This window comes from Podarcis cretensis (assembly GCF_951804945.1).
Source record: "Podarcis cretensis genome assembly, chromosome: 9".
In the NCBI taxonomy this organism is placed as follows: domain Eukaryota; kingdom Metazoa; phylum Chordata; class Lepidosauria; order Squamata; family Lacertidae; genus Podarcis; species Podarcis cretensis.
In genome coordinates this window covers 56,511,003-56,537,640 of record NC_137178.1, presented here as the reverse complement: position 1 = coordinate 56,537,640, position 26,638 = coordinate 56,511,003, and the positions used below count along the sequence as shown (strand labels likewise).

The following is a 26,638-nucleotide window of genomic DNA, read 5'->3' as shown; positions in this document are numbered from 1 at the left end:
GTTTTCAAACGTTTCGGAACGCGAACGGTCTTCCGGAATGGATTACGTTCAAAAACCAAGGTACCACTGTATTAGAATACATGGCTATAGAACTTTCACACTATGGTTTCACTAATATTGACAAATGAGCAAATGTGTGGGTCTATGTTTCAGTGACGTCTTTATGATGTTTCCAGGTCATTTCCAGGTTCGGTGTGATGCGGTCACACACATATTGGAAAAACGTTAATGGGGGGCTGCCTGTATATTCTTTTAAAATATATGCTATTTTAGTTCTGTAATTCAAAAAAAGAAGAAAAAAAGAATAGCCCTACCAAAAAGAGAGAAAGAGAGAGCTTTATCCATAGCTGTCAACTTTTCCCTTTTCTTGCGAGGAATCCTATTCGGAATAAAGGAATTTCCCTTAAAAAAAGGAAAAAGTTGACAGCTATGCTTTATCCCATACCAATAAATTTATGCAATCTTTGTCTTGCTGGAGATAACTATTAAAGAAGCTGTCAATTTTGCATAGTGTGCTTGAAACCACTTTGTTAAGCTGGTTGTCGCTAATGGCCTGCCAAACAGGAGCTGAAGAGAATAACTCCACTGCTTTGCCAAATTTCTAATCAGATGCAGATGTGCAGTAAAATTCTGATCACTTGCCAGAGCATTGAAGACCGTACCACACCTTGCTATATTACTACTTGATAAAGGGTTATTTGAATTTGCCTATAAAATGCCCCCCGAAAAAGCACTAGCAATGAGAGCAGCTACAACTGATAGACTGAGGAGAGGAATCTGGAAAACACTGCTGCCCAGGATTATTATTATTATTATTATTATTATTATTATTAGCCCACCAGTATCACAACTTTGCAAGAGAACAGAGCCATGAGCCATGCAGTACTACAGCACAACAGCTGCAGATGGTATTCCGGATCTGTTCTTGCGTGGGCAACATAATCTGCCTATAAATCTCATCTTATTATTGTGAGCTGCTTCAAGAACCACTATGTTATACAAATATTGTAAACAAACACTGCAACAGCCTATATTTCAATTTCTTAAGCCAGTCATTTTCAGTTTGCAAAGATCAAATAAATGCGATGGCAAGTACACCTGGGAAGTGTTGGGGTGCCAGAGTTTTGTGGGTGCAAAATTCAGGGTGCTTCTGTGTTCAGCCCAGTTTAATAAAACCTTGATTTATTCTAACTTTTACTAAATCCAAGAATTATGGGTGCCCTTGCATCTTCAAAACTCTGCCACCCCAAAACGTAACTGGTGCACTTGTGTTAAACCATATTAACTATCAGACATAAAAATCTTTACTTAATTAAATTCAAGATTGAAATGGAAATAGCATGAAACTAGATATAGTATTTTTCCATTTTTCTGTCTGACCCATAATCCCATTACTAAAGCAATATTACAAAATAAAGCATCTGATCTCGCAACAGATTGCAATTCCTGTGTCTCTAATATTGCAATACTCAAACACCAGGGACAAATTAATGAGAACATTACAGCTAAAATCACATTACCCTTCAAAATGACTGGCAATATTTTTTTAAACTCCCCCCCCCCCCATATAAATACATTTTTTTAATACGAAATGGATTTAGAAGATTCTAAGAAGGTTCACATGTAACTTAAACCATGGATTAGTAACCCAACCACCACATTTTTCCATCTATAAGACGCCTCCATGCATAAGACACCCCCTATTTTTGTGGCAACAACCAATAGTCAGCCCACCCTTGGCACTGTCCGTGTATAAGACGCCCCCTAATTTTTGACATTCTTTTAAAGGAAAAAAACCTAGTCTTATACATGGAAAAATACGGTATTAACTGGTTTTTTCTTCTCCCTCTTCCCTCTCCTCTGGGGTAACCAAAAGGAGAAGCTTCTGCTTACATTTTAGATTAGGGGCCTTTGGTGTCATTCAGAGAGTCTGTTACTTAAATTTGCTTTGGGATATGTGCAGGCTATTGGCTCGTTTGTGGGGCGTTCCGAGGATCGCCAGTTTTTCAAATGGGTATGTTGTAGTGATGACAACAGTTCCCTACATTTCCAGTGTGTCCCTGGGCCCAAAAAAGGTTGGGGGACCTCTGTTCTACCACCCTTTAAGGCTCAGCTGTGTGCCACACCAATTCCTTCAAAGAGAGATACTGTCCCCAGGTATAAAGGTAAAGGTAAAGGGACCCCTGACCATTAGGTCCAGTCGTGACTGACTCTGGGGTTGTGGCGCTCGTCTCACTTTATTGGCCGAGGGTGCCGGCGTACAGCTTCCGGGTCTTGTGGCCAGCATGACTAAGCCGCTTCTGTCGAACCAGAGCAGCACACAGAAATGCCGTTTACCTTCCCGCCAGAGTGGTACCTATTTATCTACTTGCACATTGACGTGCTTTCGAACTGCTAGGTTGGCAGGAGTTGGGACCAAGCAACAGGAGCTCACCCCGTCGCGGGGATTCGAACCACCGACCTTCTGATTGGCAAGTCCTAGGCTCAGTGGTTTAACCTGCAGCGCCACCCGCGTCCCTGTCCCCAGGAATACATCGCTTCTAAAAATATATATTTCCTGTAGATATAACTTACCCAATGTCACCTCACAAGACTTAAAGACCAGAGAGCTGCAAAAAAAATTTCAGTGGTTCCCTTACTAAGAATGAGGGGATGTCAGAAGAGGCTCAAAGTTGTCTACGTGCTATGTGGTTGAAATTCTATAAGCGCACTCAAGTATTGACCAGCAAACAGGAAAAGTACCCTAGCTGTTTAATCTTCTGTATTTTGTGGATGTTACTATTGCTTCTGAAAATCATACAGATCCCTAGTGCAATTTGTTCTAGTGAACCTAATACCAACCAACATATACAATCGGAAAATAAATGGCTCACCAAGATTAAAACTGACTAACCTGAAACAATATTTGATTTATATAATTTTTACTATGTGCTTTCCACTCTAGAGCTAAGTGAATAAAAGCTCAGGGTCAAGGCTGGCTTTCTATAGCCATTGAAGAACACAGGATAAAAATAATTCAACGCAAATCAAAGAGGCCTTTAGAAGCAAATTCCTTGACCTAAGGCTCCTGGCGTTCACATTTGACAAGCACGTTCCAGTATTTTATGTATTGTTCAATAAGCAACATATTTTATCGATGCTTACCATAAGAAATACTAGAATATCTCCCCGATATATTCCTGCATTTTCAATAACAAGTTCTGCCATACTGCCATTTCCTCTGCCCCCATTACCTTCCATTGCCATATTTCACACCCACTCTTAGCCCTACTGTTGTCAAAAGGGAAGGGAAGAGCAAGAAATGGGTATGTGTGGGTGGTTGGGGATACAGAATTAACTTCATGAAGTCTCCTCTCTCTCATTCCTATATTCGCACATTTCTTTTAAATTGTCAGTCTTTCACATTTTTGCCTCATGACAACATTTGAGGAAATAATATAGCACCCCTAAAAATAACCAGTTGATTAAGCTTAGTTTTAATAATTACATAATTTAATGATGAAAAGCCATTTAATAAATGAACAAATGTATCAACCCATTACTTGAAGCAAACACTTCTCTGAACATATTGCTGGGTCATGGTTTATCAAACTACAGTATGGCTTCTTTGATCGTCTGAACCCAGCAAGCTAACTTTGGCTTGTTTGTTGCCAACAAAAAACAATTTGAAGCTATAGTTTGATATTGACCTACGGACCTTGATTTGTTTTATCTACAGCTTGGTGTTATGTGTGAACCCAGCACCCTCTCTTAACCACTGCATAAGCAGCTGCAAAACAAGCTATAGTTAGTCTGACCATCAATGGGACCACTTGTGGTTAACCCATCGTTTTTTTAACAGATATGGCTCAGCCGTATGTACAAGCAAGGCCACTACCTTCACAGGAGACTGTAAGTAAGCGAAGAAGTATTGGCACAATGACAATCCTATTTCAAAAAGCAAACAGTTCAAAGAAAAATGTATCCCAGAGAAGCCATCATTTAATTGCATCATATTGATCTATTGAAGTCTGGGTAGCAATGAAGCATCATCATAGGCATACTATAGCCAGCTACCTTGGAATTTTGCTTTTGTGGGAGCCCAAAGGATTGCTCCCCAGTTTAGCAAATATTTAGTCATCGTTTAGAGGAAACTGTCTGTTTTATACTGTATTTTCCGGCGTATAAGACGACTGGGCGTATAAGACGACCCCCAACTTTTCAAGTTAAAATATAGAGTTTGGGATATACTCGCCATATAAGACTACCCCTCTTCCAACGCACATCAAATAAAACCGGGAGCGATTTGGGTCGTTCTGTTGCTGGTGATTGGGGGGGGGGCTTCTGGGGCCAATTTTCAAGCGTATTTCTGCTTCATCTAGAGAGCTTGGTGTCCTCTGATTTAATTTGCTGTCATTTTGTCCTTTGGTGGGGAGTTGCTGCAGCAGCTGCTGCTGTAGCCGGCGTATAAGACAACCCCTGACTTTTCAGAAGATTTTCCTGGGTTAAAAAGGAGTCTTATATGCCAGAAAATACAATAAATGCAAAAAAATTGTTTCGTGTTAGGTAATCAACAGTCACGGCAAATGTTTGGCTAAGTTTGATGGGAGTGGCATGCCTAGAGCTGATCTAGGATAAGATGTAAACATGGTGCTGACATTAGAAAATCACTTCCCTACAGGCAGTGTAGGCTTGCGTGTTGCTTTTATGGACAGCAAATTAACTGTAGATTGTCTCCTTATGCATGATCCAACCTCCTAGTTTACTCTACCTGTTACCGGAAAAATCTGAGGGCTCCCTTGGACAAAAAGTAAAGACACCAACCAGAGTAAATTGGAACAAATCAGCAGCCTGTAGGCTTGGTCTTTATTGAAGAAAGACTGTCGCGACAGGGTGCTCCCCTCACTTGCAGCTGAGAGGAAAGACCCAGAAGAATAGTGTGCGTCTTATAAAAACTTTTGAAATTCCCCTCCTCTAGCCCACCCCCAGAAACATCATGCATACATTACAGAAAGGAGGGGTTGAGGGAGGAGTTGTGGTGGTAACATCATGCATACATTACAGAAAGGAGGGGTTGAGGGAGGAGTTGGTGGTAACTTGAGTGTCTTGTCACCTGGCTGGTTCCTCCTTTCCCCCCTCCCCATGAGTCACTTCCAGGAGACAAAAGGGAGTTTGCAGTTTCCTGCCCCCTGAGGGAAGATCCTTTGTTTCAGTCCATGCTGAATCCACTCCCATATGCAAGTTCTTTGTGATCTTGATTGTCTTCTGTCTGGGACCATCAGGGTTGGCATAGCAACTGGGCAGGGCACCTGTGTATGTGCTGGGATGCTGAAGGGATTATGGCAGCCCTGTATCAAACCTGCCCCATTTTGTAGTCTTTCCTTCATGGAGTAAAATAAAAGTGGAACAGTGCAAATCCAATGTATGGTTGATTTTCTATGAATTTATAACAGAAGCATAGCGTATGTAGTGTGTGAGTGTGAGTGTGTGTGAAGTTTGTACAAACAGAATGATTGGGGTGGGGGGGTTCCTGCTACATACCCACCCTCTGCACCCTCATCCCTTGGCTCAGACAAGGTGCAGCAGTCTTCAGTAGCACAGCCTAGCCAGAGAGCCGTGTAAAACATTAATCAACCAGCTGAATTTTCTCTGCTTATGTGTGGGAGTGTTGCAGCAGACAATATAACTGAGAGCCGGCATAGATTTTTCCTGCAGCAGTCATATGCCAGGTTGGTTCGCAATAAGTGAAAAATCCAGTTTTCAAAGGCATCCAGTTGCAACCATTTGTTTATGCAAACATTTCTGATATGCCAGCACTGAATACCAAAGATTTGTAGAGGCAGATGTAATTCTACAGCTATGAACATCTATCTTAATTGTAAATCTCTGGAAAGAGAGAGTGAATGTTAACATTTATCGCAAGCAAAATTCCGTATACAATAAAATTATAATTTTAACTGCCCTTGTTTTTCTAGCTATCAAACAACATCAGATTACTGTCAAAGAGGTTGCCAGATTTCCCACAGCATGCTGGGAAAATCCCTTTATGTTCTGAATGGCTGCATTTTCCCTCATCTCTCTTTGTACCCGCAAAGCTTTTTTTTAAAAAAGCCAAGAAGCCATGTAAGCAAAAGCGTTCAATAGGAAAACCTACTGAATTTAGAAACAGATTTGCTCAGTCATTTATTCAAAGGCAACATTACTAGAGTACTTACAGCCTAACTATGAAATATTAACTTAAGAATGGTAAAGTAGGAACTGTAATCATTTTGGTATAGATACTCTGAAACAACTTTGGTTAATATATTCATAAACATTTATCTGAGTGCTTATTGTTGCTTTATTTTTATGTAATAGTTGCATGTCATAGTTTTTTATTTAAACAAAGATATATAGCTCAATGCCACAACTAAAACAGCTTAGAGATGAAAATGAATAAAAATAAAAACTATGTTAAAAAATTAATAATGATAAAGCAGGGCTCTTATTTTTCACGATAGTCCTACTTATTTAAAAATTGGTAAAATACCTGCAGTGGCATCTCGGTTTTCGAATGCCTCAGTTTTCGAACATTTCAGAACTTGAATGGACTTCCAGAACAGATTATGTTCGAAAACCGAGGTACCACTGCATTGTGAACAATGTTTATATGTGAAGGGAGAACTAGCACACTGCATAATTCCATGGAGTCCCCTATTAATGGAGCTGGGCAAGCATAGGTCGTGGGCAAGTTTTGCTCACTGCAACGATGTTCATGGTGCACTGCTAAATTTCCCCCCGTAGGAACAGGTTACAGTCATGAGTATGTAAAGGGGTGTGCTTGGGAATATTGCTATTATAGGAGCTCACTTTGCTTCCTACCTGTGGTAACCCAATGTTCTAGGAAGATGTCTCACATGCACCCCAGCCATGACCCCAAATGGTCTCCCATTTACTTCGGCTGCTTGTAGAACTCAATACAGGCCTTTGAAATCAATCAGTCACTATATCAGTGGTGGCATCTGCCTACTGCAATTGGTGGGGTGAAAGGTAGGAGCAGGTAGCGCCAGGGGTCACAACAGCCATTTTTGTCTGTTTCTTGCCATGGTTCCTTGCCTTTCCTTTAAACCAAAGGAAACAGAACAAGCTCAGTCTTTCTGCTGCTTCCTAAGAAGTCTCCAAAAAGGTGTTTTGGCTCAGCTCCCGTGTCTCAGAATTGCAGAATTCTGGTTGACAAGAGCCCTGAATAAATTCTGATTGGCCCAGGGACACCAAGAAATATTTTGAAGTGCTTGCAGGAGATTGGCTGAGGACATAGGTTTAGATTCTAAAATAAACCACTTGATGCATTAACTGCGTCCCAGTTGGCTAGGTATTGGCCAGTTTCAAGGAAAGAAGGCCACTTGGTAGGTCTGGATATTCTCCCTGAATATTTTAAGATCTCTTCCTCTGAAGAGTTATGGAGGCAGGGTTAGGTCATGGCAACTGAAATATACTCAGGGTCAAGAGTGGATTTCATGCTCTTTATTCAGCTCATAGTGGTGAAGAGGAATGGAAGTTCCCCGATAATGTCTGCTTTATATACATTATTTACACAATGGGCTGCACGTGATTGGCTAATTCCGGGATCCTCCTGTAGGCCAATCAGGTTGTGGATTCACTTCCACCTGGAGCTGGATTGGGTGGCTCCTGTGGACCAATCCGACTGCTGCATTCTGAATCCTATTGTTCTAGGCTCAATCAGACTCTGCATTTTGGATCCTATTCAACTCAGTACATAACAGCGATGCAGGCTTCAAGAAGGAAGACAGGCAGAGAGTGCATAATTACAATGTGGGAGAAGGAGAAAGGAAGAGTTGGTCTCAAGTTCTGAGCTTAAAGGGCAGGGGCAGTGGTAATATGCTGCTCCGTGCAAGGTCAGTTGATGCCCTCCCTCCAGCCCATGTGGCACTGGCTTGAGCCAGGGTTTGGGAAGGAGGCGTGAGGCTCGGGCAGCATCTTAGAGCCCTCTTCTAGGGCCCTGTCTGAGCCCCCGCGTCTCCTTCCCAAAGCTGGGTAAGTGGACTTTGAGAAGGTGCCCTCCTTGGCTGAGTGCCCAGTGCAGCCATGCTGCTTGTACTGCCCTAAAACCACCTCAGTAAAGGGGAACTGTGGGTTTGGGGGAGGCTGCTGTTCCTGTTCCTTTTGCTCTTATGAGCCAACCACCCATTTGCCCGCCTTGTGTATGAAAGGAGAATATAGGGGGCTTTTGTGTGTGTGTTTTTAAAGCAAACAATGTCTTGCCTATTTTAAAAAAAACAAGCGACCAGGAGTGTTGCACAGAAACCACACAGAAGGCAAAAAGAAAAGAAGCATGTTCTCAAAAGATTCATTACAGTTTGATGTGTTTTGTCTTGTTCAGGAAATATCCTACAAAGAATTTTTAAAAAATGAAAAGTCATAGACTACAGACATAACACAGATGTATACAGTATTATTTAAAATGCTCAAAACACTGGAAAGGTAAGTGTTTTGAAAAGGAAAGAAATTCTGGTCAGCGTTTAAAAACAGTATGTTAATAGGAAAGCATTTCAAAACTCTCAATTACAGCGAAAAAGTCAGTAATTCTCATGGTGCCCAACAGAAAACAGCTATTTCATGGACCCTGAAAGTTTGAGGTATTTGTTGCACTAAGTTTTGAAATGGTAACTTATTAAAGTTTACTTAATAATGTTTTTTTAGATGTGGACACACCTAGCTTTGCTCCAGCCTCTCCTGTAACCCATTACGAGCTGCCCAAGGGCAGAGGCGATGGGGAGGCGAAGGAGAGGCAGAGGGATGGTCCCTTGCAGCTGGGGCTGCTGTTGTTCAGGATAAGTACCGACTCAGCCTCCTCCCTGAGCTCTGCAGCTGACCAGGAAAATAGGGACATTCCGGGATCAAATCAGAAGCGAGGATGGCTTTCATCGTTCTGGGACTGTCCCTGGAAAAATCAAGACACTTCCAGGGCGTGAAATGCGTACTCCATCTGTATCAGTGGCTATCGAAAGCAGACAGACATAAATCAAAACCTGCAATCACACCATCTCCACTTAACGTTTGGAGAATTTGGGATACTTCACAGCAGCTAGTACTGTAATCAGTCATTCATATATCTTAAAAGCGGAAAGGAAGCCGGCGTCGCTGCCTATGGTGCCTCAAAAGAACTTTCTTTAGCTACCGTACAAAGAAGAGAGCTTTAAGGACGTTCACCCGCTTGACAAATGTGAATCTTTTCCTTTGTATTCCGCTAACACCCAGTACTCCCACGCACACTGACAAAGCAAACGCTTCTTTATTATTCAGGTCTGCGGCGCAAAAAGCCAAATGATCACTTAATTTACAGTTCTGAAGAAGAGAGTAGTTAAGTACTCCAACGCGTTCAGATGTCTTTAAGAAAAAAAGGAAAGAAAAAACATCTCTATCCCTGGGCAGCATTCCTGAAGATTGTGGGTGCAAGTTGCCTGCTATTAAGGAGCAGTTGATATCAGAGGCCCTATTGTATTGCTCGCTTGTATCAAGTGTGCCATGGAAACAAGTAGGCCTCAAAAACACATTAACCTGGTAGGATGTGAACTGAAGCCAGACTTTGACTCTGTGCTAACATAGCATGGAATGAACTAGCAGGCAGATCAGATTTGCTTCGCTTGCCAGGCGAATGGGAGTGGCTTTGGACGTTATTGAACGGGAAGTTGAGTGGGGGGGGGAGGTGCTATGTACTGAGTTGAATAGGATCCAAAATGCAGCAGTCTGATTGGTCCACAGGAGCCACCCAATCCAGCTCCAGGTGGAAGTGAACCCGCAACCTGATTGGCCTACAGGAGAATCCTGGAATAAGCCAATCATGTGGGGCCCATTCTGTAAATAATGTATATAAAGCAGACATTCTGAGGGAAATTCCATTCCTCCTCACCACTATGAGCTGAATAAAGAGCATGAAATGCACTCTTGACTCCGAGTATATTTCAGGGCATAAGGCAAAGGGGGCTGGCACCATGCATGCAGAAGTTGCACAGTTCAGTCCCCAACATCTGCAGGCAAAATAAACTCAGGTCTGGGAAGAAACTAGAGTTGGCAACCAACAAATATTTTGCCTGGCTACTGCCATTTTTGCTTCTTTGTATCAGGCATTGTGGAGTGGGGATGTCTCCTGATTCATCTAAATCTGTCAGGCTGCAATCTCCAAATCACCAAAAGCCAACAGGTGCCAGTCTCTGACCTGCAAAAACTCACCTCCAGTTCCAACTACTGAATGGATATTTAAAAAAAATAAAAAAATGATAATGACAACAGTAACAATACCTCCATCTAGAGCAGGCATGGGAAACCAGGTTCCCAGCTGGTGGGCTGAATCCAGACCTCTCCTAGCCTCTGCAGTCCACTGTATTTTGGGGAGGAGGGTGCACCCACCTGTCAGCAACATACAAGAGTGCAGCACCCAAAATGGCCGTTGCAATCTCGTTCAAAAAAGTGGGATGTCCCATTTTCTCCCAGGACACCTGGCAGGTATGAAAACATGGGGGAAGTGGGGAGAGGGGAAAATGACGCCCTCCACCTTGAGCTTCTTGGAGGGCCAAGGTGAGGCGGGAATATAAATAAAGAAAAATAAGATGCACACAGTCACGAAATTAAAAGACGCCTGCTTCCTGGGAGAAAAGCAATGACAAACCTAGACAGCATCTTAAAAAGCAGAGACATCACCTTGCCAACAAAGGTCCATATAGTTAAAGCCATGGTTTTCCCAGTAGTGATGTATGGAAGTGAGAGCTGGACCATCAAGAAGGCTGATCGCCGAAGAATTGATGCTTTTGAATTATGGTGCTGGAGGAGACTCTTGAGAGTCCCATGGACTGCAAGAAGATCAAACGTATCCATTCTTAAGGAAATCAGCCCTGAGTGCTCACTGGAAGGACAGATCGTGAAGCTGAGACTCCAATACTTTGGCCACCTCATGAGAAGAGAAGACTCCCTGGGAAAGACCCTGATGTTGGGAAAGATGGAAGGCACAAGGAGAAGGGGACGACAGAGGACAAGATGGTTGGACAGTGTTCTCGAAGCTACAAACATGAGTCTGACCAAAGTGCGGGAGGCAGTGGAAGACAGGAGTGCCTGGCGTGCTCTGGTCCATGGGGTCACAAAGAGTCGGACACAAATAAATGACTAAACAACAACAACAACAACATGCACACTTGCTACTGCCATCAGCAGGCACAGCCAAACACTTCTGTCTCCCTGGCTGGGGAAGCTAGCTGTGTTGGAGGCAGGCAGACAGGGCAAAGCACTGCCCCAGCTACCTCCTCAGAGGCTCTAGCTGTGCACCATTCTAATTTTTAAAATTTCTAACCCCAGGGTGAGCGTAGTAGTGAGCTATGTCAATCAGACCACAGTTGGGGGGATCACAGAGCCAATGAGAGCACCGGTGTAGCAAGGAGCGAGCCAAGCACCCTCACAGCCTGGCCCCTTACTCTTTTCACTGGTCCCACAATCCCCAAATACCTAATAAATACAAGCAAGCAAGAAAGCAAACAAAGAAGGCTGCACCAAGGGCCCATCACGTTTGGCCAGCAGCATTTCTTGTCACATGCAGGAAGGAGAATTTGTTGTTCTCCCCTCCCAAGCAGAGGAAACTTGTCCCCCTTGACCATAGGGGGAAATGAACATTATTCAAAAATGAAATAAAAAACAGACTCATCCAAATGCAGACATCACTTCTGGGAGTGCTTCAGGCTACATTGAAAGCTGCCCTGCCTCTGAGCAGTTGTTCTGTCATGAAAGAAAAAAGCACAGAGGCAGGGGAGAGTCAAGAAAAGCCCTAGGTATTTGTGTGCTACGCTTGTCCATCGTTACATTCTGTGTGCTTTCTCGAGAACACCAAAACCTACAAAACACATTGGTTGCGCTAGTGGGCAGATTGCTTATGGCTATCTCCAAGTGATTTTTGTATCTGTTTTATTTATATCCTTTGCTTTTAAAAAAATTATACCGCTTAATAATAAAAACCTATAAGCTGCTTCAATAAAAGCAACAAGAACACAACAACATTCAATAAAGGTTTCCTAAAAACTAGAATAGAACAAAACAATATATATCACAATTAAAAGTGGGCAGCGTACAGAACAAGATTCCTTGATTTGACGCTCCTGGCAAAAACAAAACAAAAAGCAACATTTTTTGTCATCCTCAGAATGTGGCAAAAAAGTCAGCTAAATTCCATGAGTGCTCAATATTTCAATTTAACACACACACACACACACACACACACACACACACACCCGAGCATTGTATCCAATCTGGACATAGAAGAATCACGCTGAAAAAAACAGAGCCTGTCTGGAAGAGGATGACCAGAATGGTGAGGATCTGGAAACCTATGAGGAAAGGTCGAAAGAGACACGTTTGCTCGGCAGGGAGAAGAGAATCATAGAACTGTTGAGTTGGGAGGGACGCTCAGGGTCAACTAATCCAACCCTCTGCCATGCAGGACTCTCAATGTGCAGCCCCCCACCCAATTTGAAACCATGCCGGACCCTGCTTAGCACTGCAAATGTGCTAGACCAAGGGTTGTCACACCGAAAATAGAGCAGATCTCTCCTCTCTTGCTCCAGAGGACACAACTTGAACCAATGGATGGAAATTGTAGGGAAGCAGATTTCATCTAAACAGTAAGACACGCTTCCTGACAGCAGGAGACGGCTTTGCAAAAAGGGTTGGCTCTCCTTCACATGAAGTATTTAATCAGAGACTGACAGCCATCTGTCAGGGATTCTGAAATCGTATCCTGCACTGTAGAAGCTGCACTTAGTGCCTAGGGTGGATTAAATGGGCTCCAAGATACCTTCCAACTCTATGGTTCTATGAATACTCATTGTGGAATATATTGCGTGGTTTCATTTGATAGGATCTGAATTAAATCAATTACCTCCTCTGTTGGTGATTTTTCAGGTATGTAAAAAATAATAATATTGCAATCAATGCTTTGCCAAGAGATGCTACTGCATTAGGTTTGTGTATCAGCATGCTCATCTGTTAAGAAATGTTGCCTTCCTTTGCTGTGTCTCTTAGGCGATAATCACTTACCCGGGAGTAAACCTCATTGAACTCAGTGGGATTTGTAGTGCTATTATATCAAGATTATTGGTTAGTAATTTTTACTCTTAAAAAACGATAGTACCCAACAATTATAAAGGAGTCTACTAACACATGATTACTTGCAGAAGTCAAAGGCATATCAAGACTTCTCAGTTTGTTGCAGCATAATGGGTATGAAAGAACTGCCACCAATCTGGTAATCTAGCATCAGCCAGACAAAAAAAATTGTAGCCAACTGTGCAGTCCCAAATCCATTGGGTATACCATTAAATTTATTTCCCAATCCTGCAGCATTCAGGATCGAAAACATGGAAATGGAAATTAAACTATTTGTTATCTACCAGTTGCAAATCTGAATGCCAGTCAAAACAGGTTCCTAAATTCTACAACTACAGTTGATAATAACAGAAGTTACCAGCAAAAAAACAAACAGCAGCATAATGGGAAACAAATTGATCCTATTACCGCTGCAGCTGAATCAGAGTCTAATTTGCACACATGCTTATGAAAAAGCGTTGTGAGCGTGGCATGAAAAGCAACAGCATCCTCAGGTTTGCAGATATGAAACACAGCAAGTCAGCAAGTTATACATTCATCAATCATCTTGCAAGAGAAATCAAACCTAAGCTACAAATCACCAGCATTATAGCAACATGCTTTTTTAATATATTTTTTTTAAGCAGCACGCTTCTGAATCAGAGATCACTGTGTGCTTCATAATTCACAAGAAATGCATTTTACTTACAAGGCTTCTTAAGCAAATTGATCATTTTGAACGGCAGGTGAGAGGCAGAAGCAGAGAGCCTTTCCTGCTTTGATCCCCTTCAAAGGAAAAACTGAAACTATGAGATCACGGATGGAAAAATTTTTCCCCAAATTGGTTAAAGAATATTTAAAAGCAAATGAAGTTTGTGTGGGCACAGCCTGGTGGTTCAAGTTGAAAATACACGGGCTATATTTGGATTTCAGGAAAAAAAGAAACGCCCACAGATGTCTTTGGAAAGTAAAGAAGCCTCTAGCAGGAATTGTTCCTACTCAGTAAAAGTCAGCAAGGCAGGGCTCAAATTATATAACAGAAGGAAAGGGGGGGGAACCTTAAATGCACAAGCCCCAATTTCAAACCTCCTCCCCAGTTTAATGAAGCCATGACAACTCTATGGACTTCTAAAAAAACAGTAGCTTAAGGGGCCACCAGAAAAAGATTGGGTTGGAGATGTTTTGCCTCCCCACTAACTCAAGCACTACAGAAAGATTTAGAATATGAATAATGAGCTTAGACCCCACAGCTACCTCAAATATTGTAAAATATATCCCATTCACTTGCGTGATGACTTAGCCTCACCACATCAGAGCGAAAACGTATGTGCCTTGATCATTATGGGCTGATTGCATAGGGTGGAACTAAACTGTTAAGGAACAGAAAGAAGGTGGCTGCTGAAAATAGAAGCCCAGTTTTGTGGTACCTTTCCCTCAAGAATGTATAGTACTATTTACCTCACATCCTGACATCAGCCAGTGGCATGGAGCAGGAACAGAGGGAGATTCAGCAAAATGATATCAAGGCATGAGGTAAATTGGAGAAAGGTGGACTTAACATGCCAGCACTTGGAACTGTGCTTGAGAATGAACTGGTGACTAATATAGTAGATTCAAAACTGACTTAATAGCAGATGACCTAGTATTGACCTTACAAGAGCCAGACACTAGTACAAAAAGAGTTTTAGAGTTAATTCAAGTTTTTGGTCAGGTGGCAGGATTTAAGTTGAACAAACAAAAAACCAAAGTTTTGGGGAAAAATTTAACAAATGTGGAAAGAGAGAGTTTTCAAAATGAAACTGGGTTAACGGTGGCAAAGAAAGTAAAATATTTGGGGATTAATATGACATCTAAAAATGTGAATTTATTTAAAGACAATTACGACAAATGTTGGACAGAGGTAAAGAAAGATCTAGAGATATGGTCAAATTTGAAGCTTTCCTTGTTAGGCCGAATTGCAGTGATCAAAATGAATGTATTGCCTAGAATGTTATTTTTGTTTCAGACATTACAAATTGTGGATAAACTAGATTGCTTCAAGAAGTGGCAGAAAGATATATCTAAATTTGTCTGGCAGGGCAAAAAGCCCAGAATAAAATTTAAGATACTCACTGATGCAAAAGAAAGAGGGGGGTTTGCCCTGCCGGACCTAAGATTGTATTATGAATCAGCAGCTTTTTGCTGGTTGAAAGATTGGCTACTTCTTGAGAACACAGACATTCTAGATTTGGAAGGATTTGATAATAGGTTTGGTTGGCATGCATATTTATGGTACGACAAGGTTAAAATTCATAAGGGATTCAAAAACCATATTGTTAGGAAAGCATTACACAATGTTTGGATTCGATATAAGGATTTGTTGGAAAATAAAACCCCTAGGTGGTTATCACCTATGGAAGCCAAAGAGGTGAAGAAACTCAACATGGAATCTAAATGGCCAAAATATTTTGAAATTTTAGAACAAGAAAGTGGTAAATTTAAACTACAGAGCTATGAGAAAATAAAGTCTAAAGTACGAGATTGGCTCCATTATTATCAAATAATGGAGACTTTTAAACAAGACAGGAAAATTGGATTCCAGGTGGAGAAATCGAAACTAGAAACAGAATTGTTAGAACCCAATACTAAGAATTTATCAAGAATGTATAACTTGTTGCTGAAGTGGAATACAGTAGATGAAACTGTTAAGCCAGCTATGATCAAATGGGCACAGGACATAGGTCATGACATTATGTTTGCTGACTGGGAACAGTTATGGACCACCGGTATTAAATTTACGGCATGTAATGCCTTAAAAGAAAATATTATGAAAATGATTTATAGGTGGTACATGACCCCAGTCAAGCTTGCGAAGATTTATCATCTGCCCAATAATAAATGTTGGAAATGTAATGAAGCTGAAGGTACCTTCTTTCACCTTTGGTGGACCTGCCCAAGGATTAAGGCCTTCTGGGAAATGATTTATAATGAAATTAAGAAGGTACTTAAGTGTACTTTTCACAAGAAACCGGAGGCATTTCTCCTGGGCTTGGTCGGCCAATTGGTGTTAAGGAGGGATAAGACTTTTTTTATGTACGCCACTACAGCAGCAAGGATCCTTTTAGCAAAGTATTGGAAGACACAAGAACTCCCCACACTGGAAGAATGGCAGACGAAAGTGATTGACTTTATGGGACTGGCAGAAATGACCGGCAGAATCCGCGACCAAGAGAAAGAGACAGTGGAGGAAGATTGGAAGAAGTTTAAAGTATATCTTAAGAACTGTTGTAAAATAGAGGAGTGATAAAATGTCAAGGGGAAGGGAGATGCAGAATTGCAGCTAAAACTGTTTGATGATTTAAGGTAAAATGGAGAATGATAATGAGCTTAAACTTAATTGGCAAAAAGAGTTGTTGAAAAACTGTAAAATAAGGATGCAAAAAGGGTGAGGTATGGGGAAGTCCGAGAAAAGAGGTTTATGAAAATGTGGTTAAGAAATGATATCTTTGTATGTGTTTGTATTTGTTGATGTTTGTGTGTTGTTGTTGTCGTTTTGTGTTAAAAATTGGAAAATTAATAAAAATTATTATATATATATATAAAAAAACTGACTTAATAGTTGCCATCCAGCTGGCCCAAGCCAATGATCATGAAGCAGTATATATTCTGCTAAGGACAGTTTCTGATCATTCCTCTGAGGCAGTCCCTACATACAGCATTGAGGACCGTGGTGAGACCATTTCTGTCCCGGTGGGATTGCGGTTAGCACATCAGCCTCAGCTAGTAAGAAGTACCTGGGAGCCACAGAGGCCATTTGTCTCTTCAAAGAAAACGGCAGATCTAAGTTACATGTTTGATATTTCACGGAAAGCATCACCCAGCCCACAACAAACTCAACATCACCTCCAAGTCCAGATGAATCACTCCTCACCGCACCCTTGTCTTATCTTGATTGGGTTTAGTTACTGACCACAGCCCTATTCAGGCATTAGGGCTGATTAGGGAATGTCAGCATGAGCAGGAGCTGGGGATACACGTCGACTCTGTCCCCCAAAGCCCTCGTAATAACAACAATAATAATAATTTATTATTTGTACCCCGCCCATCTGGCTGGGTTTCCCCAGCCACTCTGGGCGGCTTCCACAGAGACCAAAATACACTAAAATGTCACACATTAAAAACTTCCCTGAACAGGGCTGCCTTAAGATGTCTTCTGAATGTCAGGTACCGTATTTTTCGTCCCATAGGACGCTCCGTTCCATAGGACGCACCTAGTTTTTTGGGGGGGAAATAAAGGGGGAAAAAATTTCCTTTATTTCCCCACCAAAAGCAGGTCGGGGAAACCGAACCAGGTCGAGGAACGGCGCTGCGCCTCCCTGAGCTTGTGGGGCTGGCCGATGTCTGCCTCAGGCGACAGGCTGCTATCCGCAGCGTGGGGAGCCCTGCGGGGAACCCCTGCAGGGCCCCCCACGCTGCGGATGTCTGTCCGGCGCGCAGGGCGCTCTGCTCCAGGGCGCCCCGCCCGCCGGGCGGTCGGCTGCTATCCGCAGCGTGGGGAGCCCTGCAGAGAACTCCCACAGGGCTGCCCAGGCTGCGGATGTGCTCCCGAAGCGCCGGGCGCTCTGCTTTCAGGGCGCCCGACGCTCCAGGAAGCAGGCTGCTATCCGCAGCCTAGACATCCCTGCCGGACCTCCTGCAGGGCTGCCCAGGCTGCGGATGTCTTCCTGAAGCCTGGAGAGCGAGAGGGGTCGGTGCGCACCGACCCCTCTCGCTCTCCAAGCTTCAGCGAAAGCCTGCATTCGCCCCATAGGACGCACCCAGATTTCCCCTTCATTTTTGGAGGGGAAAAAGTGCGTCCTATGGGCGAAAAATACGGTAGTTGTTTATCGCTTTGACATTTGATGGGAGGGCGTTCCATAGGGCAGGCGCCGCTACCGAGAAGGCCCTCTGCCTGGTTCCCTGTAGCTTTGCTTCTCACAATGAGGGAACCGCCAGAAGGCCCTTGGCGCTGGACCTCAGCGTCCGGGCAGAACGATGGGGGTGGAGACGCTCCTTCAGGTATACTGGGCTGAGGCTGTTTAGAGCTTTAAAGGTCAACACCAAAACTTTGAATTGTGCTCGGAAACATACTGGGAGCCAATGTAGGTCTTTCAAGACTGGTGTGAACAAGCCTCCACTCCTGACTTTCCCATATTGAGTGGGAAGCTCTGAAGAGGCATCAAAGGCTGTTCAACTGCACACACTGAGAAGCCTCCACACGCAATCAGAAACTCTGCCTTATCAGGGCTCCTGAGAACCACATAGGTCTTTAGCCTCCTTCTGACCCCACCGGAAGTGGAGTATACAGGGTCCAGTATACAGTGATATTGGGGTGGCGGCATCAGAATGCATGCCTCCCATGGCCTCTCTTCCTGTTTACATCCCCTACTCAGGCTGGGCTAGAATTTCAGGACTGCTACAGCTTCAGCCAAGTTTGATGAAATAGAGAAATAGAGTAGGGTTCCATCAGTTTAACACTTTGCCCCTAAATCCCTGGAAAACATTACTCAACATACTAATATAGATAGGCCTATTAAAATAGCAGGAGCATCAACTGCCCATCAATGCCCATTAAAAAGCTTACATAATTAGCTGCCAAGCTATACAAAAGCCTAGAGAAAAAGATGGCCAAGTCTTCACAATAGAGCATGTCTGTGCTCTCTGACAATGTGTAATTAAGGGCAGTTTCCTTGTCCATTCTCTAGCTGTGTCTTTTATATAGGAATAGGGGGAAAGTAACAACTCTTAGCATGACCTTTGGGGAAATGCATTAGCAGCACTGACACCAATTTGACATTTTATTTCAATTGCCTACTTCAAGGCAAGCAATAGCCTCTGGGCCTGCCAAGAGCTTCTTTAACTAAAATCTAGATATAAATCTTTCATGGTCACTTTATCAGGGCTTATGAAGCTGTTTTCTTCTCTTCTTTCAATTATGCATTATGCTCAACCTTAGGCAATGGGGTAAGAGAGTTTGAATTGATGCCAGAGTTAGACCTTGAACTCAAGACAACATGCTGGTTCAGCAAATACACACCCTGGTGGGGGGGGGGGGAGAGAAGTGAGCCCCAGATGCCTGTCAGCACAGATGAATGTTAACAAAATGTAAACCAACCAAAATATTGCAAAAATCGTCCCACTGGAAACAAAGCATCAAAATGCCCAGCAGTTACACAAAGGGCTGAATGCGTTGTCTGTGAAAAGAACGCCATATGGAATTACAGTGGTACCTCGGGTTACAAACACCTCAGGTTACAAATGCTTTGGGTTACAAACTGCACTAACCCGGAAGTAGTACCTCAGGTTGAGAACTTTGCCTCAGGATGAGATTATTATGTTTAATGATAAGATAGTTATTTCTTCATTTAGGTATCAAATTGAAATTTTATCGATAGGTTATTATTACAACCGGGCAACTTTTCAATTTATTGTCTGAAACCGGTATGACGTTCAGATCGTGATACCGGTTGCAGACTTTTTGAGCTGGCAATATACATCGCAGCTCCCTAACCACTGCCAGCACGGCACATTTTACTCCCAATCTCTTTCCTCCAGTGATCCAGCTCTGATCCAGCCTTCTGGCGGTTCACTCACTGTGAGAAGTGAGGTTACAGGGAACCAGGCAGAGGGCCTTCTCGGTAGTGGCGCCCGCCCTGTGGAACGCCCTCCCATCAGATGTCAAGGAAATAAACAACTATCTGACTTTTAGAACACATCTGAAGGCAGCCCTGCTCAGGGAAGTTTTTAATGTTTGATGTCATATTGTGTTTTAATTTGTTGGAAGCCACCCGGAGTGGCTGGGGAAACCCAGTCAGATGGGCGGCATATAAATAAATTATTTATGATTATGATTATTATTAGGTGGCTCATTCATAAGTCAGGAGGAACCTGTGCAATCATTTAAACAGTATTCCAGCAGTTCCCATGCAATTATGGTAACTTCGTAAGGACTCCACACTGATAATTGAAGGTGTTTGTCTGAGCTTGCTAGTGGAGAGAGCAGTCTCTGCTGCTAATGCTCATCCTTGCATTTCAGCAATGACATAACTCTTAAGCATTCATATTTTACTCAAAAAGAGACCTGGCACCTTGCCTTTCTTGTCTAATTAAAGCGCTGGAGATCCTTTAAGCTCCTTCCAGTACTGTTTTTTCTCATACATATCTGCTGACAGGTAAATTCCACTGCCACTTTTCATGGACTGGGTGGTTAAAAAAACATTCATGCACAGCCAGAGAGATAAAAACTGCAAACTGAAGGAAGTGTAAAACACCGTTGTAATGGGTGGGAGAAAGGCAATGAATTTAGTGAGGTCACACAGCACGCTTCAACACACAATGAAATTATTCTCTTCAGCTGAATAATTTCATGTCAGTACACTGCACCAATAGTCACAGCAAAAACAAACAAAACCCACACTATTTGCAATTATAAAGAGACAGAACCATCACAATGCTGTCTGCATCCATTGATTCTCTTTATGCTTCCACTTTCTCCAGTTCCAACCCAACTATTGGACCAACAGAACATCTGCCCCAAGCACTGCTTGTGACCCAGTGACCAACGGACAAGTACTGAGTGCCCCTGTACTATTCTATGACCTCCCAGCAGTGTAGATATGAGGGAACTTATAATAATGACCAGTGAAAAAATAACCAGGTTCAGTCTTTTATTCTGTCTCCAGTTATGGGGTCAGCTTTGGGGAAAGTTATGAGGACAAAATCTCATATAACATTTTCCTGTGCGAAAAGGCTAAAGTGATTGGGCCTTGTCAGTTGGTTGAGGGGATTGTCTCAGGGGAGACTTGACAATATGTTTATAATTTAACGCACTGGGAAGAGAGGAAGTTTTTCTCCCCCTCTCAAAAAACTACAATTTGGAGCAGCCTTACCCCTCACAGAGCTATAATTCTCAGCATCCGCAACACAGCTAAAGCAGTTTGCAAAATTCTTCAGGTGGGGAATGCACTTTGAATGTGCTTTAAATGTATGATGTGTAAAAGGTAAAGGTAAAGGTACCCCTGCCCATACGGGCCAGTCTTGACAGACTCTGGGGTTGTGCGCCCATCTCACTTAAGAGGCCGAGGGCCAGCGCTGTCTGGAGACACTTCCGGGTCACGTGGCCAGCGTGACATCGCTGCTCTGGCGAGCCAGAGCCGCACACGGAAACGCCGTTTACCTTCCCGCTGGTAAGCGGTCCCTATTTATCTACTTGCGCCCGGAGGTGCTTTCGAACTGCTAGGTTGGCAGGCGCTGGGACCGAGCAGCGGGAGTGCACCCCGCCGCAGGGATTCGAACCGCCGACCTTTCGATCGGCAAGCCCTAGGCATTGAGGCTTTAACCCACAGCGCCACCTGCGTCAGCCACAATCAAATGTATGGCTTTCTCCACTAGGAGATGAAGTGATGCCTTCAAAGGAGAATTAGACCCATTCACATTGAATAGACCCATCAATGAGGAACAGTTGAGAGAATTGGGTATGTTTAGCCTGGAAAAGTGGAGACTGAGAGGAGATAGCCATCTTCGAATATCAAAAGGGCTGTCTCTGCTCTGGAGGGTAGGACCTGAAGGAATGGATTGAGCAGAGGTAGGGCGGCCATGTCATGTTGGATGATAATCTATCACATATAATTTAGTGGAGATTCCTGCATTGCAGGGGGTGGATTAGACCAGTGTTTCCCAACCTTGGGCCTCCAGCTGTTTTTGGACTACAACTCCCATCATCCCTAGCTAGCAAGACCAGTGGTCAGGGATGATGGGAATTGTAGTTCAAAAACAGTTGGAGGCCCAAGGTTGGGAAACACTGGATTAGACAGACCCTTGGGGTCTCTTCCAACTATACAATTCTATGATTCTACGAAAGCCACTGAACATCAGTTGCTAGGGAACTACAATGGAAGAGGGCAATTGACTTCAGGCTTGCTTGTGAGCTTCCTGGAAGCATCTGTCACTGTGGAAGCAGAATGGTGGGTTAGAATTACTAGACAAACGTTCAGCCTCTCAGCAGGAGTCTTACATCACTTCTTATATTCTTATCCATTTCAAAAGCTAATCTTTTGTGTTTCCAGATTGGGACTGCTTCTGAAATACTGGAATATTTAGCTGTCTGTCAATTTGGGTCCCTTCCTGCATCAGTATGATTTCCATCCTATGCCCTTGGGCTATAGTACCATTGGCTGTTGACCTGGCACAAATCCTTTAAGAGGCTGCATCTTTTCTCCAACTCCTTGTATGAAGCAAGTGTAAGCAGGGCATCAATAATTCACAACCAGTGCCTTATTTCCACATCAGCAACAATAATATGTCTCTGTCTTAAGTGTGCGTTTCTTGTCTCCCCTCTTTCTTAGGTAGTGAGGCTGATTTCTTTGGAGAGGTTGTGTTCCCCTTCAGGGCAGAGGAAGAAAGCCTAAAGAAAAAGGAACAGTTCCTTACACATACCCCACCCTAAGTTCCTTTCTGGCCTCAGCGCAAGCTGAACCACGTGCCAAGTTCTGAAATAGCTGTTGTAGCTGTTGCAAACTCTTTAAGTGTAGACAGCCAAAATCCAACAAATTATGAGCTTATATTTGCAAGTATATCTGTTCAGGATTTCAATGGGAACACTTCCATGTTTAGCACTATGGGAGAGAGAACAAAACTCTGACTAAAATAGCAGCAATGGGGTACTTTTTAGCAAGAGTATGTCTCTTGATGCATGAGGGTGCAAAGTTTTGAGTGACGTGGAATGCTTCATTCAGTATGTGTTAGCCTCAAAGCTTTTTAAAACACTTGCATTGCTTGTCTTTTTTATAGCTTATTCTCTGGGGTAAATGTGGAAATAGTTGCCTATGCTCTGCATTCCTGGTTGGGGTCATCCTATCCCATTAACAGGAAGTGTTGTTCGATTCTGGCTGCCCAAATAACTGGTAGTATTGACGGCTTGTAAGTAATACCCTAAATGGGTTTATGTAACAAAAATAGTTCATTGCCCTCATAATTTCAGTTCTAAATATCTACTGTGTGTCCCTTAGCACTCGACTACCTGATTTAAGAGCTTCAAGGCCTTATGTGACATCAGGATACATAAATCAGTTGCAGCCTTCAGCTTTTGTCTTCTCGGGGTGTTAGAAAATAGGAAGGCATCTTATTTAGCTCAATACAGTCGTACCTCGGTTTTTGAACAACTTCGTTCTCGAACGTTTTGGCTCCCGAACACCGCAAACACGGAAGTGAGTGTTCTGGTTTGCGAACTATTTTTGGAAGCTGAATGTCCGATGGGGCTTCCGGGGCAACCAATAGGCTGCAGGAGCTTCCTGCAGCCAATCAGAAACTGTTCTTTGGTTTCTGAACGTTTTGGAAGTCAAACGGACTTATGGAACGGATGCAGTTACACTTCTGAGGTACAACTGTATTATCTAGTAGGGTGTGCACCAGATTGTGCTGGATCCCCAAGCAAATTGGGATTGAACCCTCCTGCTCACATTGTGATGGGGGGGGGAGAAGTATCATTTCCTCCTCCTCACCCCTTCCCCTCCCAACTGTGTGTGTTTAATTAGGGTTTTAAAAAAATCCTAATTGAACACTAGCCCCACCCACAGATTGATCCGGGACAGAATCTGGGTTGCTGCTCAAGGTCCCCAGACTGAGCTTCCCAGATTGGGTTGGGAAGGGCTGTGCAAAGCCCTATTATCTACACCGACTGGTAGCAGCACTAGCTAATTTCAGGCAGGATTCCTTCACAGGCTTACTTGGAGTTGCGACAGATTGTGAGTGGGAGCTTTGGAGCCAAGTGAGGATTCCCAGGTAAGATCCTCCCTCTATTGTGTGGGCAGGTAATCCCTCCCCTACCTGGCCTGATCTCCTTGGCAACGCTTCCCCCAGGTGGGATTGGACAACTGACTGGGGTAGGCGGAGACCTCCAGGTATCCCACCTGAGGGAAGGTGAAGCCAAGCCTATGCTGATGGAGCCGCTCCAGATCCAGGGGCTGTGCGCGTCCACACAAAGGGCGCCCCCCGTTTTATGCGGGGAGAGGTCATTGAATGTAAAACAAAAGCTCTTCTGTGTCTATGGTGACATTAGACTAGGTTCAGCCACTGGTTACAGGCAACATTTCCAGCTGTAGGAACCTGGGGTCTCTCTCTGCTGTGCCAATTCTGCCCCACCCCCCTTTCTTAATGCTTTGGTTGATTGGCATCTGTCTATCTCAGGAGACAATGGAGGAGTGTGCCTTTGGGGGTGAAGTCAAAAGGTTGGAAGGTTACATAGTGCTGGTGTTTTCCCAAGCAATTTCCAAAAGAAAATATGCACCACAAAATCAATTAAAGTAACATGGATGTAAATGTCCAAAAGGATTAACCAATTCTCAAATTCTGTCTCTTTAATTTGCATCCCAAAGCAAAAGTTTAGGGTTTTGTTTTTTTCCAATACCTGCAGCATTGCTACCCAGTCCCTCAGACTGAACATTCTGTTCTGTATCTCTTTCATCTGTAGCCATGGTTTTGCTAAATGTTACTGAAACAAAATTACAGCATGACAAAGTTTACATTGATTAATCATGGAATTCAGGTTTAACACCATTAGAGTGCAGGCTCGTTTCAGCATTGTCTGATTAACAATGAAATGAACCATACCTTAGCTGGGTTACCCCCGCCCCAGAAAGGCAATGTGCAAGAAACAATGGCTCCAACTTATTTTAATTACTTTTCCTTTTTTACACAACACGGGAATGGAGATTACCTTTCATAAACAATGATGAGAGTTGTAGTTTTTCTTGTTTATACCGTCATCAGGCAAAACAAATGAGCTTGGGCATAATAAGGTTTGAACTGCATAATTGTTTTTTTCATTACAACTACGGTAGTTTACGCCAGCTGCTCACCACCCCAGGAGCCACGTGGAAGGGAGGGAAACAAAAAAACACCATGCTCTGAAATCATGACATTAAAAAAAATGCCACATCAAAAGCCAGCATTAGGAAACCCTGCCTTGGAGGAAACAAGGGAGGAGGAAGGCAACTCCTGTGAACTGAGTAAAGTCTAGGACAGGCATCCCCATATTCGGCCCTCCAGATGTTTTGGGACTACAACTCCCATCATCCCCAGCTAACAGGACCAGTGGTCAGGGATGATGGGAGTTGTAGTCCCAAAACATCTGGAGGGCAGAGTTTGGAGGTGCCTGGTCTAGGAGGTGGAGAGTATGGGCAGGTGGGGGAGAAATGGTAGAAGAGAGAAGGGTGAAAGAAAAGGGATGAGAAAGTGATTCGAAAGACAATGTCGTAGGGACAAGGGGAAAAAATGGGAGACAGTGGCAGAAGAAGGAAGGAACTGAGAATTAAAGAGGACACAAGCAAGGAATTGATGGTTGCAAAGAGAAAGGAAGGGTGTGTGGGACGGGGGCAAACGATGGGAAATAGAAAATGCTGAAAGAACTACTGAGAAAAGGAATGAGTAAGAATGGGAAAGTGAGAAGAAAGAAGGAAGGAAAGTGAAAGGAGGAGTGAAAGTGAAAGACAGGGTTGTTGTTTTTCTTCTCTAGCTCAAACTCTCCCGGAGTTAAGTGTCTAGAGCTGGGGACACTTAAAACGACAAGCTGGAGCCTGAAGCATAGCAGATACCTGCTCTGGGGACAAGGCAAAAGGGCAAGGCTCTCATTTATACCAAGTCTGGCCAATCCAGAGCATTATGGCAGAGATAAATGTTGCAGACCCCATTCCCTTTTGCCCCTGGAGAGAGTGGTAGAGAGTGAACAAAACAGATCACATAGGGTGTGCTGGATAAAATAGGACTTTAAATTTATTCCCCACCACCCAACTGGTTTGGATGACTGTAAGGAGGAAAAACGGTGACAAGGACATTCATGGATCAAAAAGAAAAAGAGGACTATGAAGGAAACAGAAAATAGATAGCTTTAATAAAACAGAACTAAATGTAGGCTTTTTGTATTTTGCACCAGACAAAGGAATTAAGACAGAGTAGAAAGTATGCCTATGTGTGCCTCTGTGTGTGTCTGAAACTATTACCAAAGAGGAAATGGAAAAGCAGACTTGAGAGACTAGAGGCTTGAACAGACTAAAGAGGGTGTGTGTGTGTGTGTGTGTGTGTGTGTAGAAAGAGAGCAATAGTAGATAGGTCATCAAAAAGCAAACCCTTAGCCTGAAACAACATACCAAATAATTAATGGCAACAATGGGTTTCAGCACTATAGCAACATGCAATAATTCAACAGACAGCTGAAAAATAAAAATTATTCAGTGTGCTGTTTCATATCGCGCTGCAGCCAATGAAAGATTCTTTTAAAAAAAGAATTATCTGCATGGTGACATGAAATAAGTATGGTGGTAAAGTAAATGTATGTATAACTATGGCAATCCGGAGTAAACAGGATATGTTTATCCACTTGGCTCCAAATATTAAAAACTGTAGGTGATTGGGAATCAGCATATATTTGAAAGAATGCAGAAACGCCAACACAACTCGCATACTGATTCAACATGCTTGCAAAGAATTTCCTTCCACCTACAGCAGGCATCTTCTAGTATGCATG

At 43.2% G+C, this 26,638-nt stretch overlaps 1 protein-coding gene across 3 annotated transcripts in view; it reads right to left on the bottom strand.

The window, feature by feature from the left end:
* Positions 1-26,638, bottom strand: part of CRACD (capping protein inhibiting regulator of actin dynamics) — a 112,818-nt gene that overhangs the window by 50,834 nt on the left and 35,346 nt on the right. Inside the window, exon 1 of one of the 3 annotated variants that reach the window (XM_079989980.1) lies at positions 13,811-13,934. The exons of the other annotated variants lie outside the window; for them this stretch is intronic. Coding sequence (XP_079846106.1) covers positions 13,811-13,835 — 25 coding nt within the window. The 5' untranslated portion in view covers positions 13,836-13,934. Of the gene's footprint in view, positions 1-13,810; positions 13,935-26,638 lie in introns of those variants that run through there. 3 annotated transcript variants of the gene reach the window in all.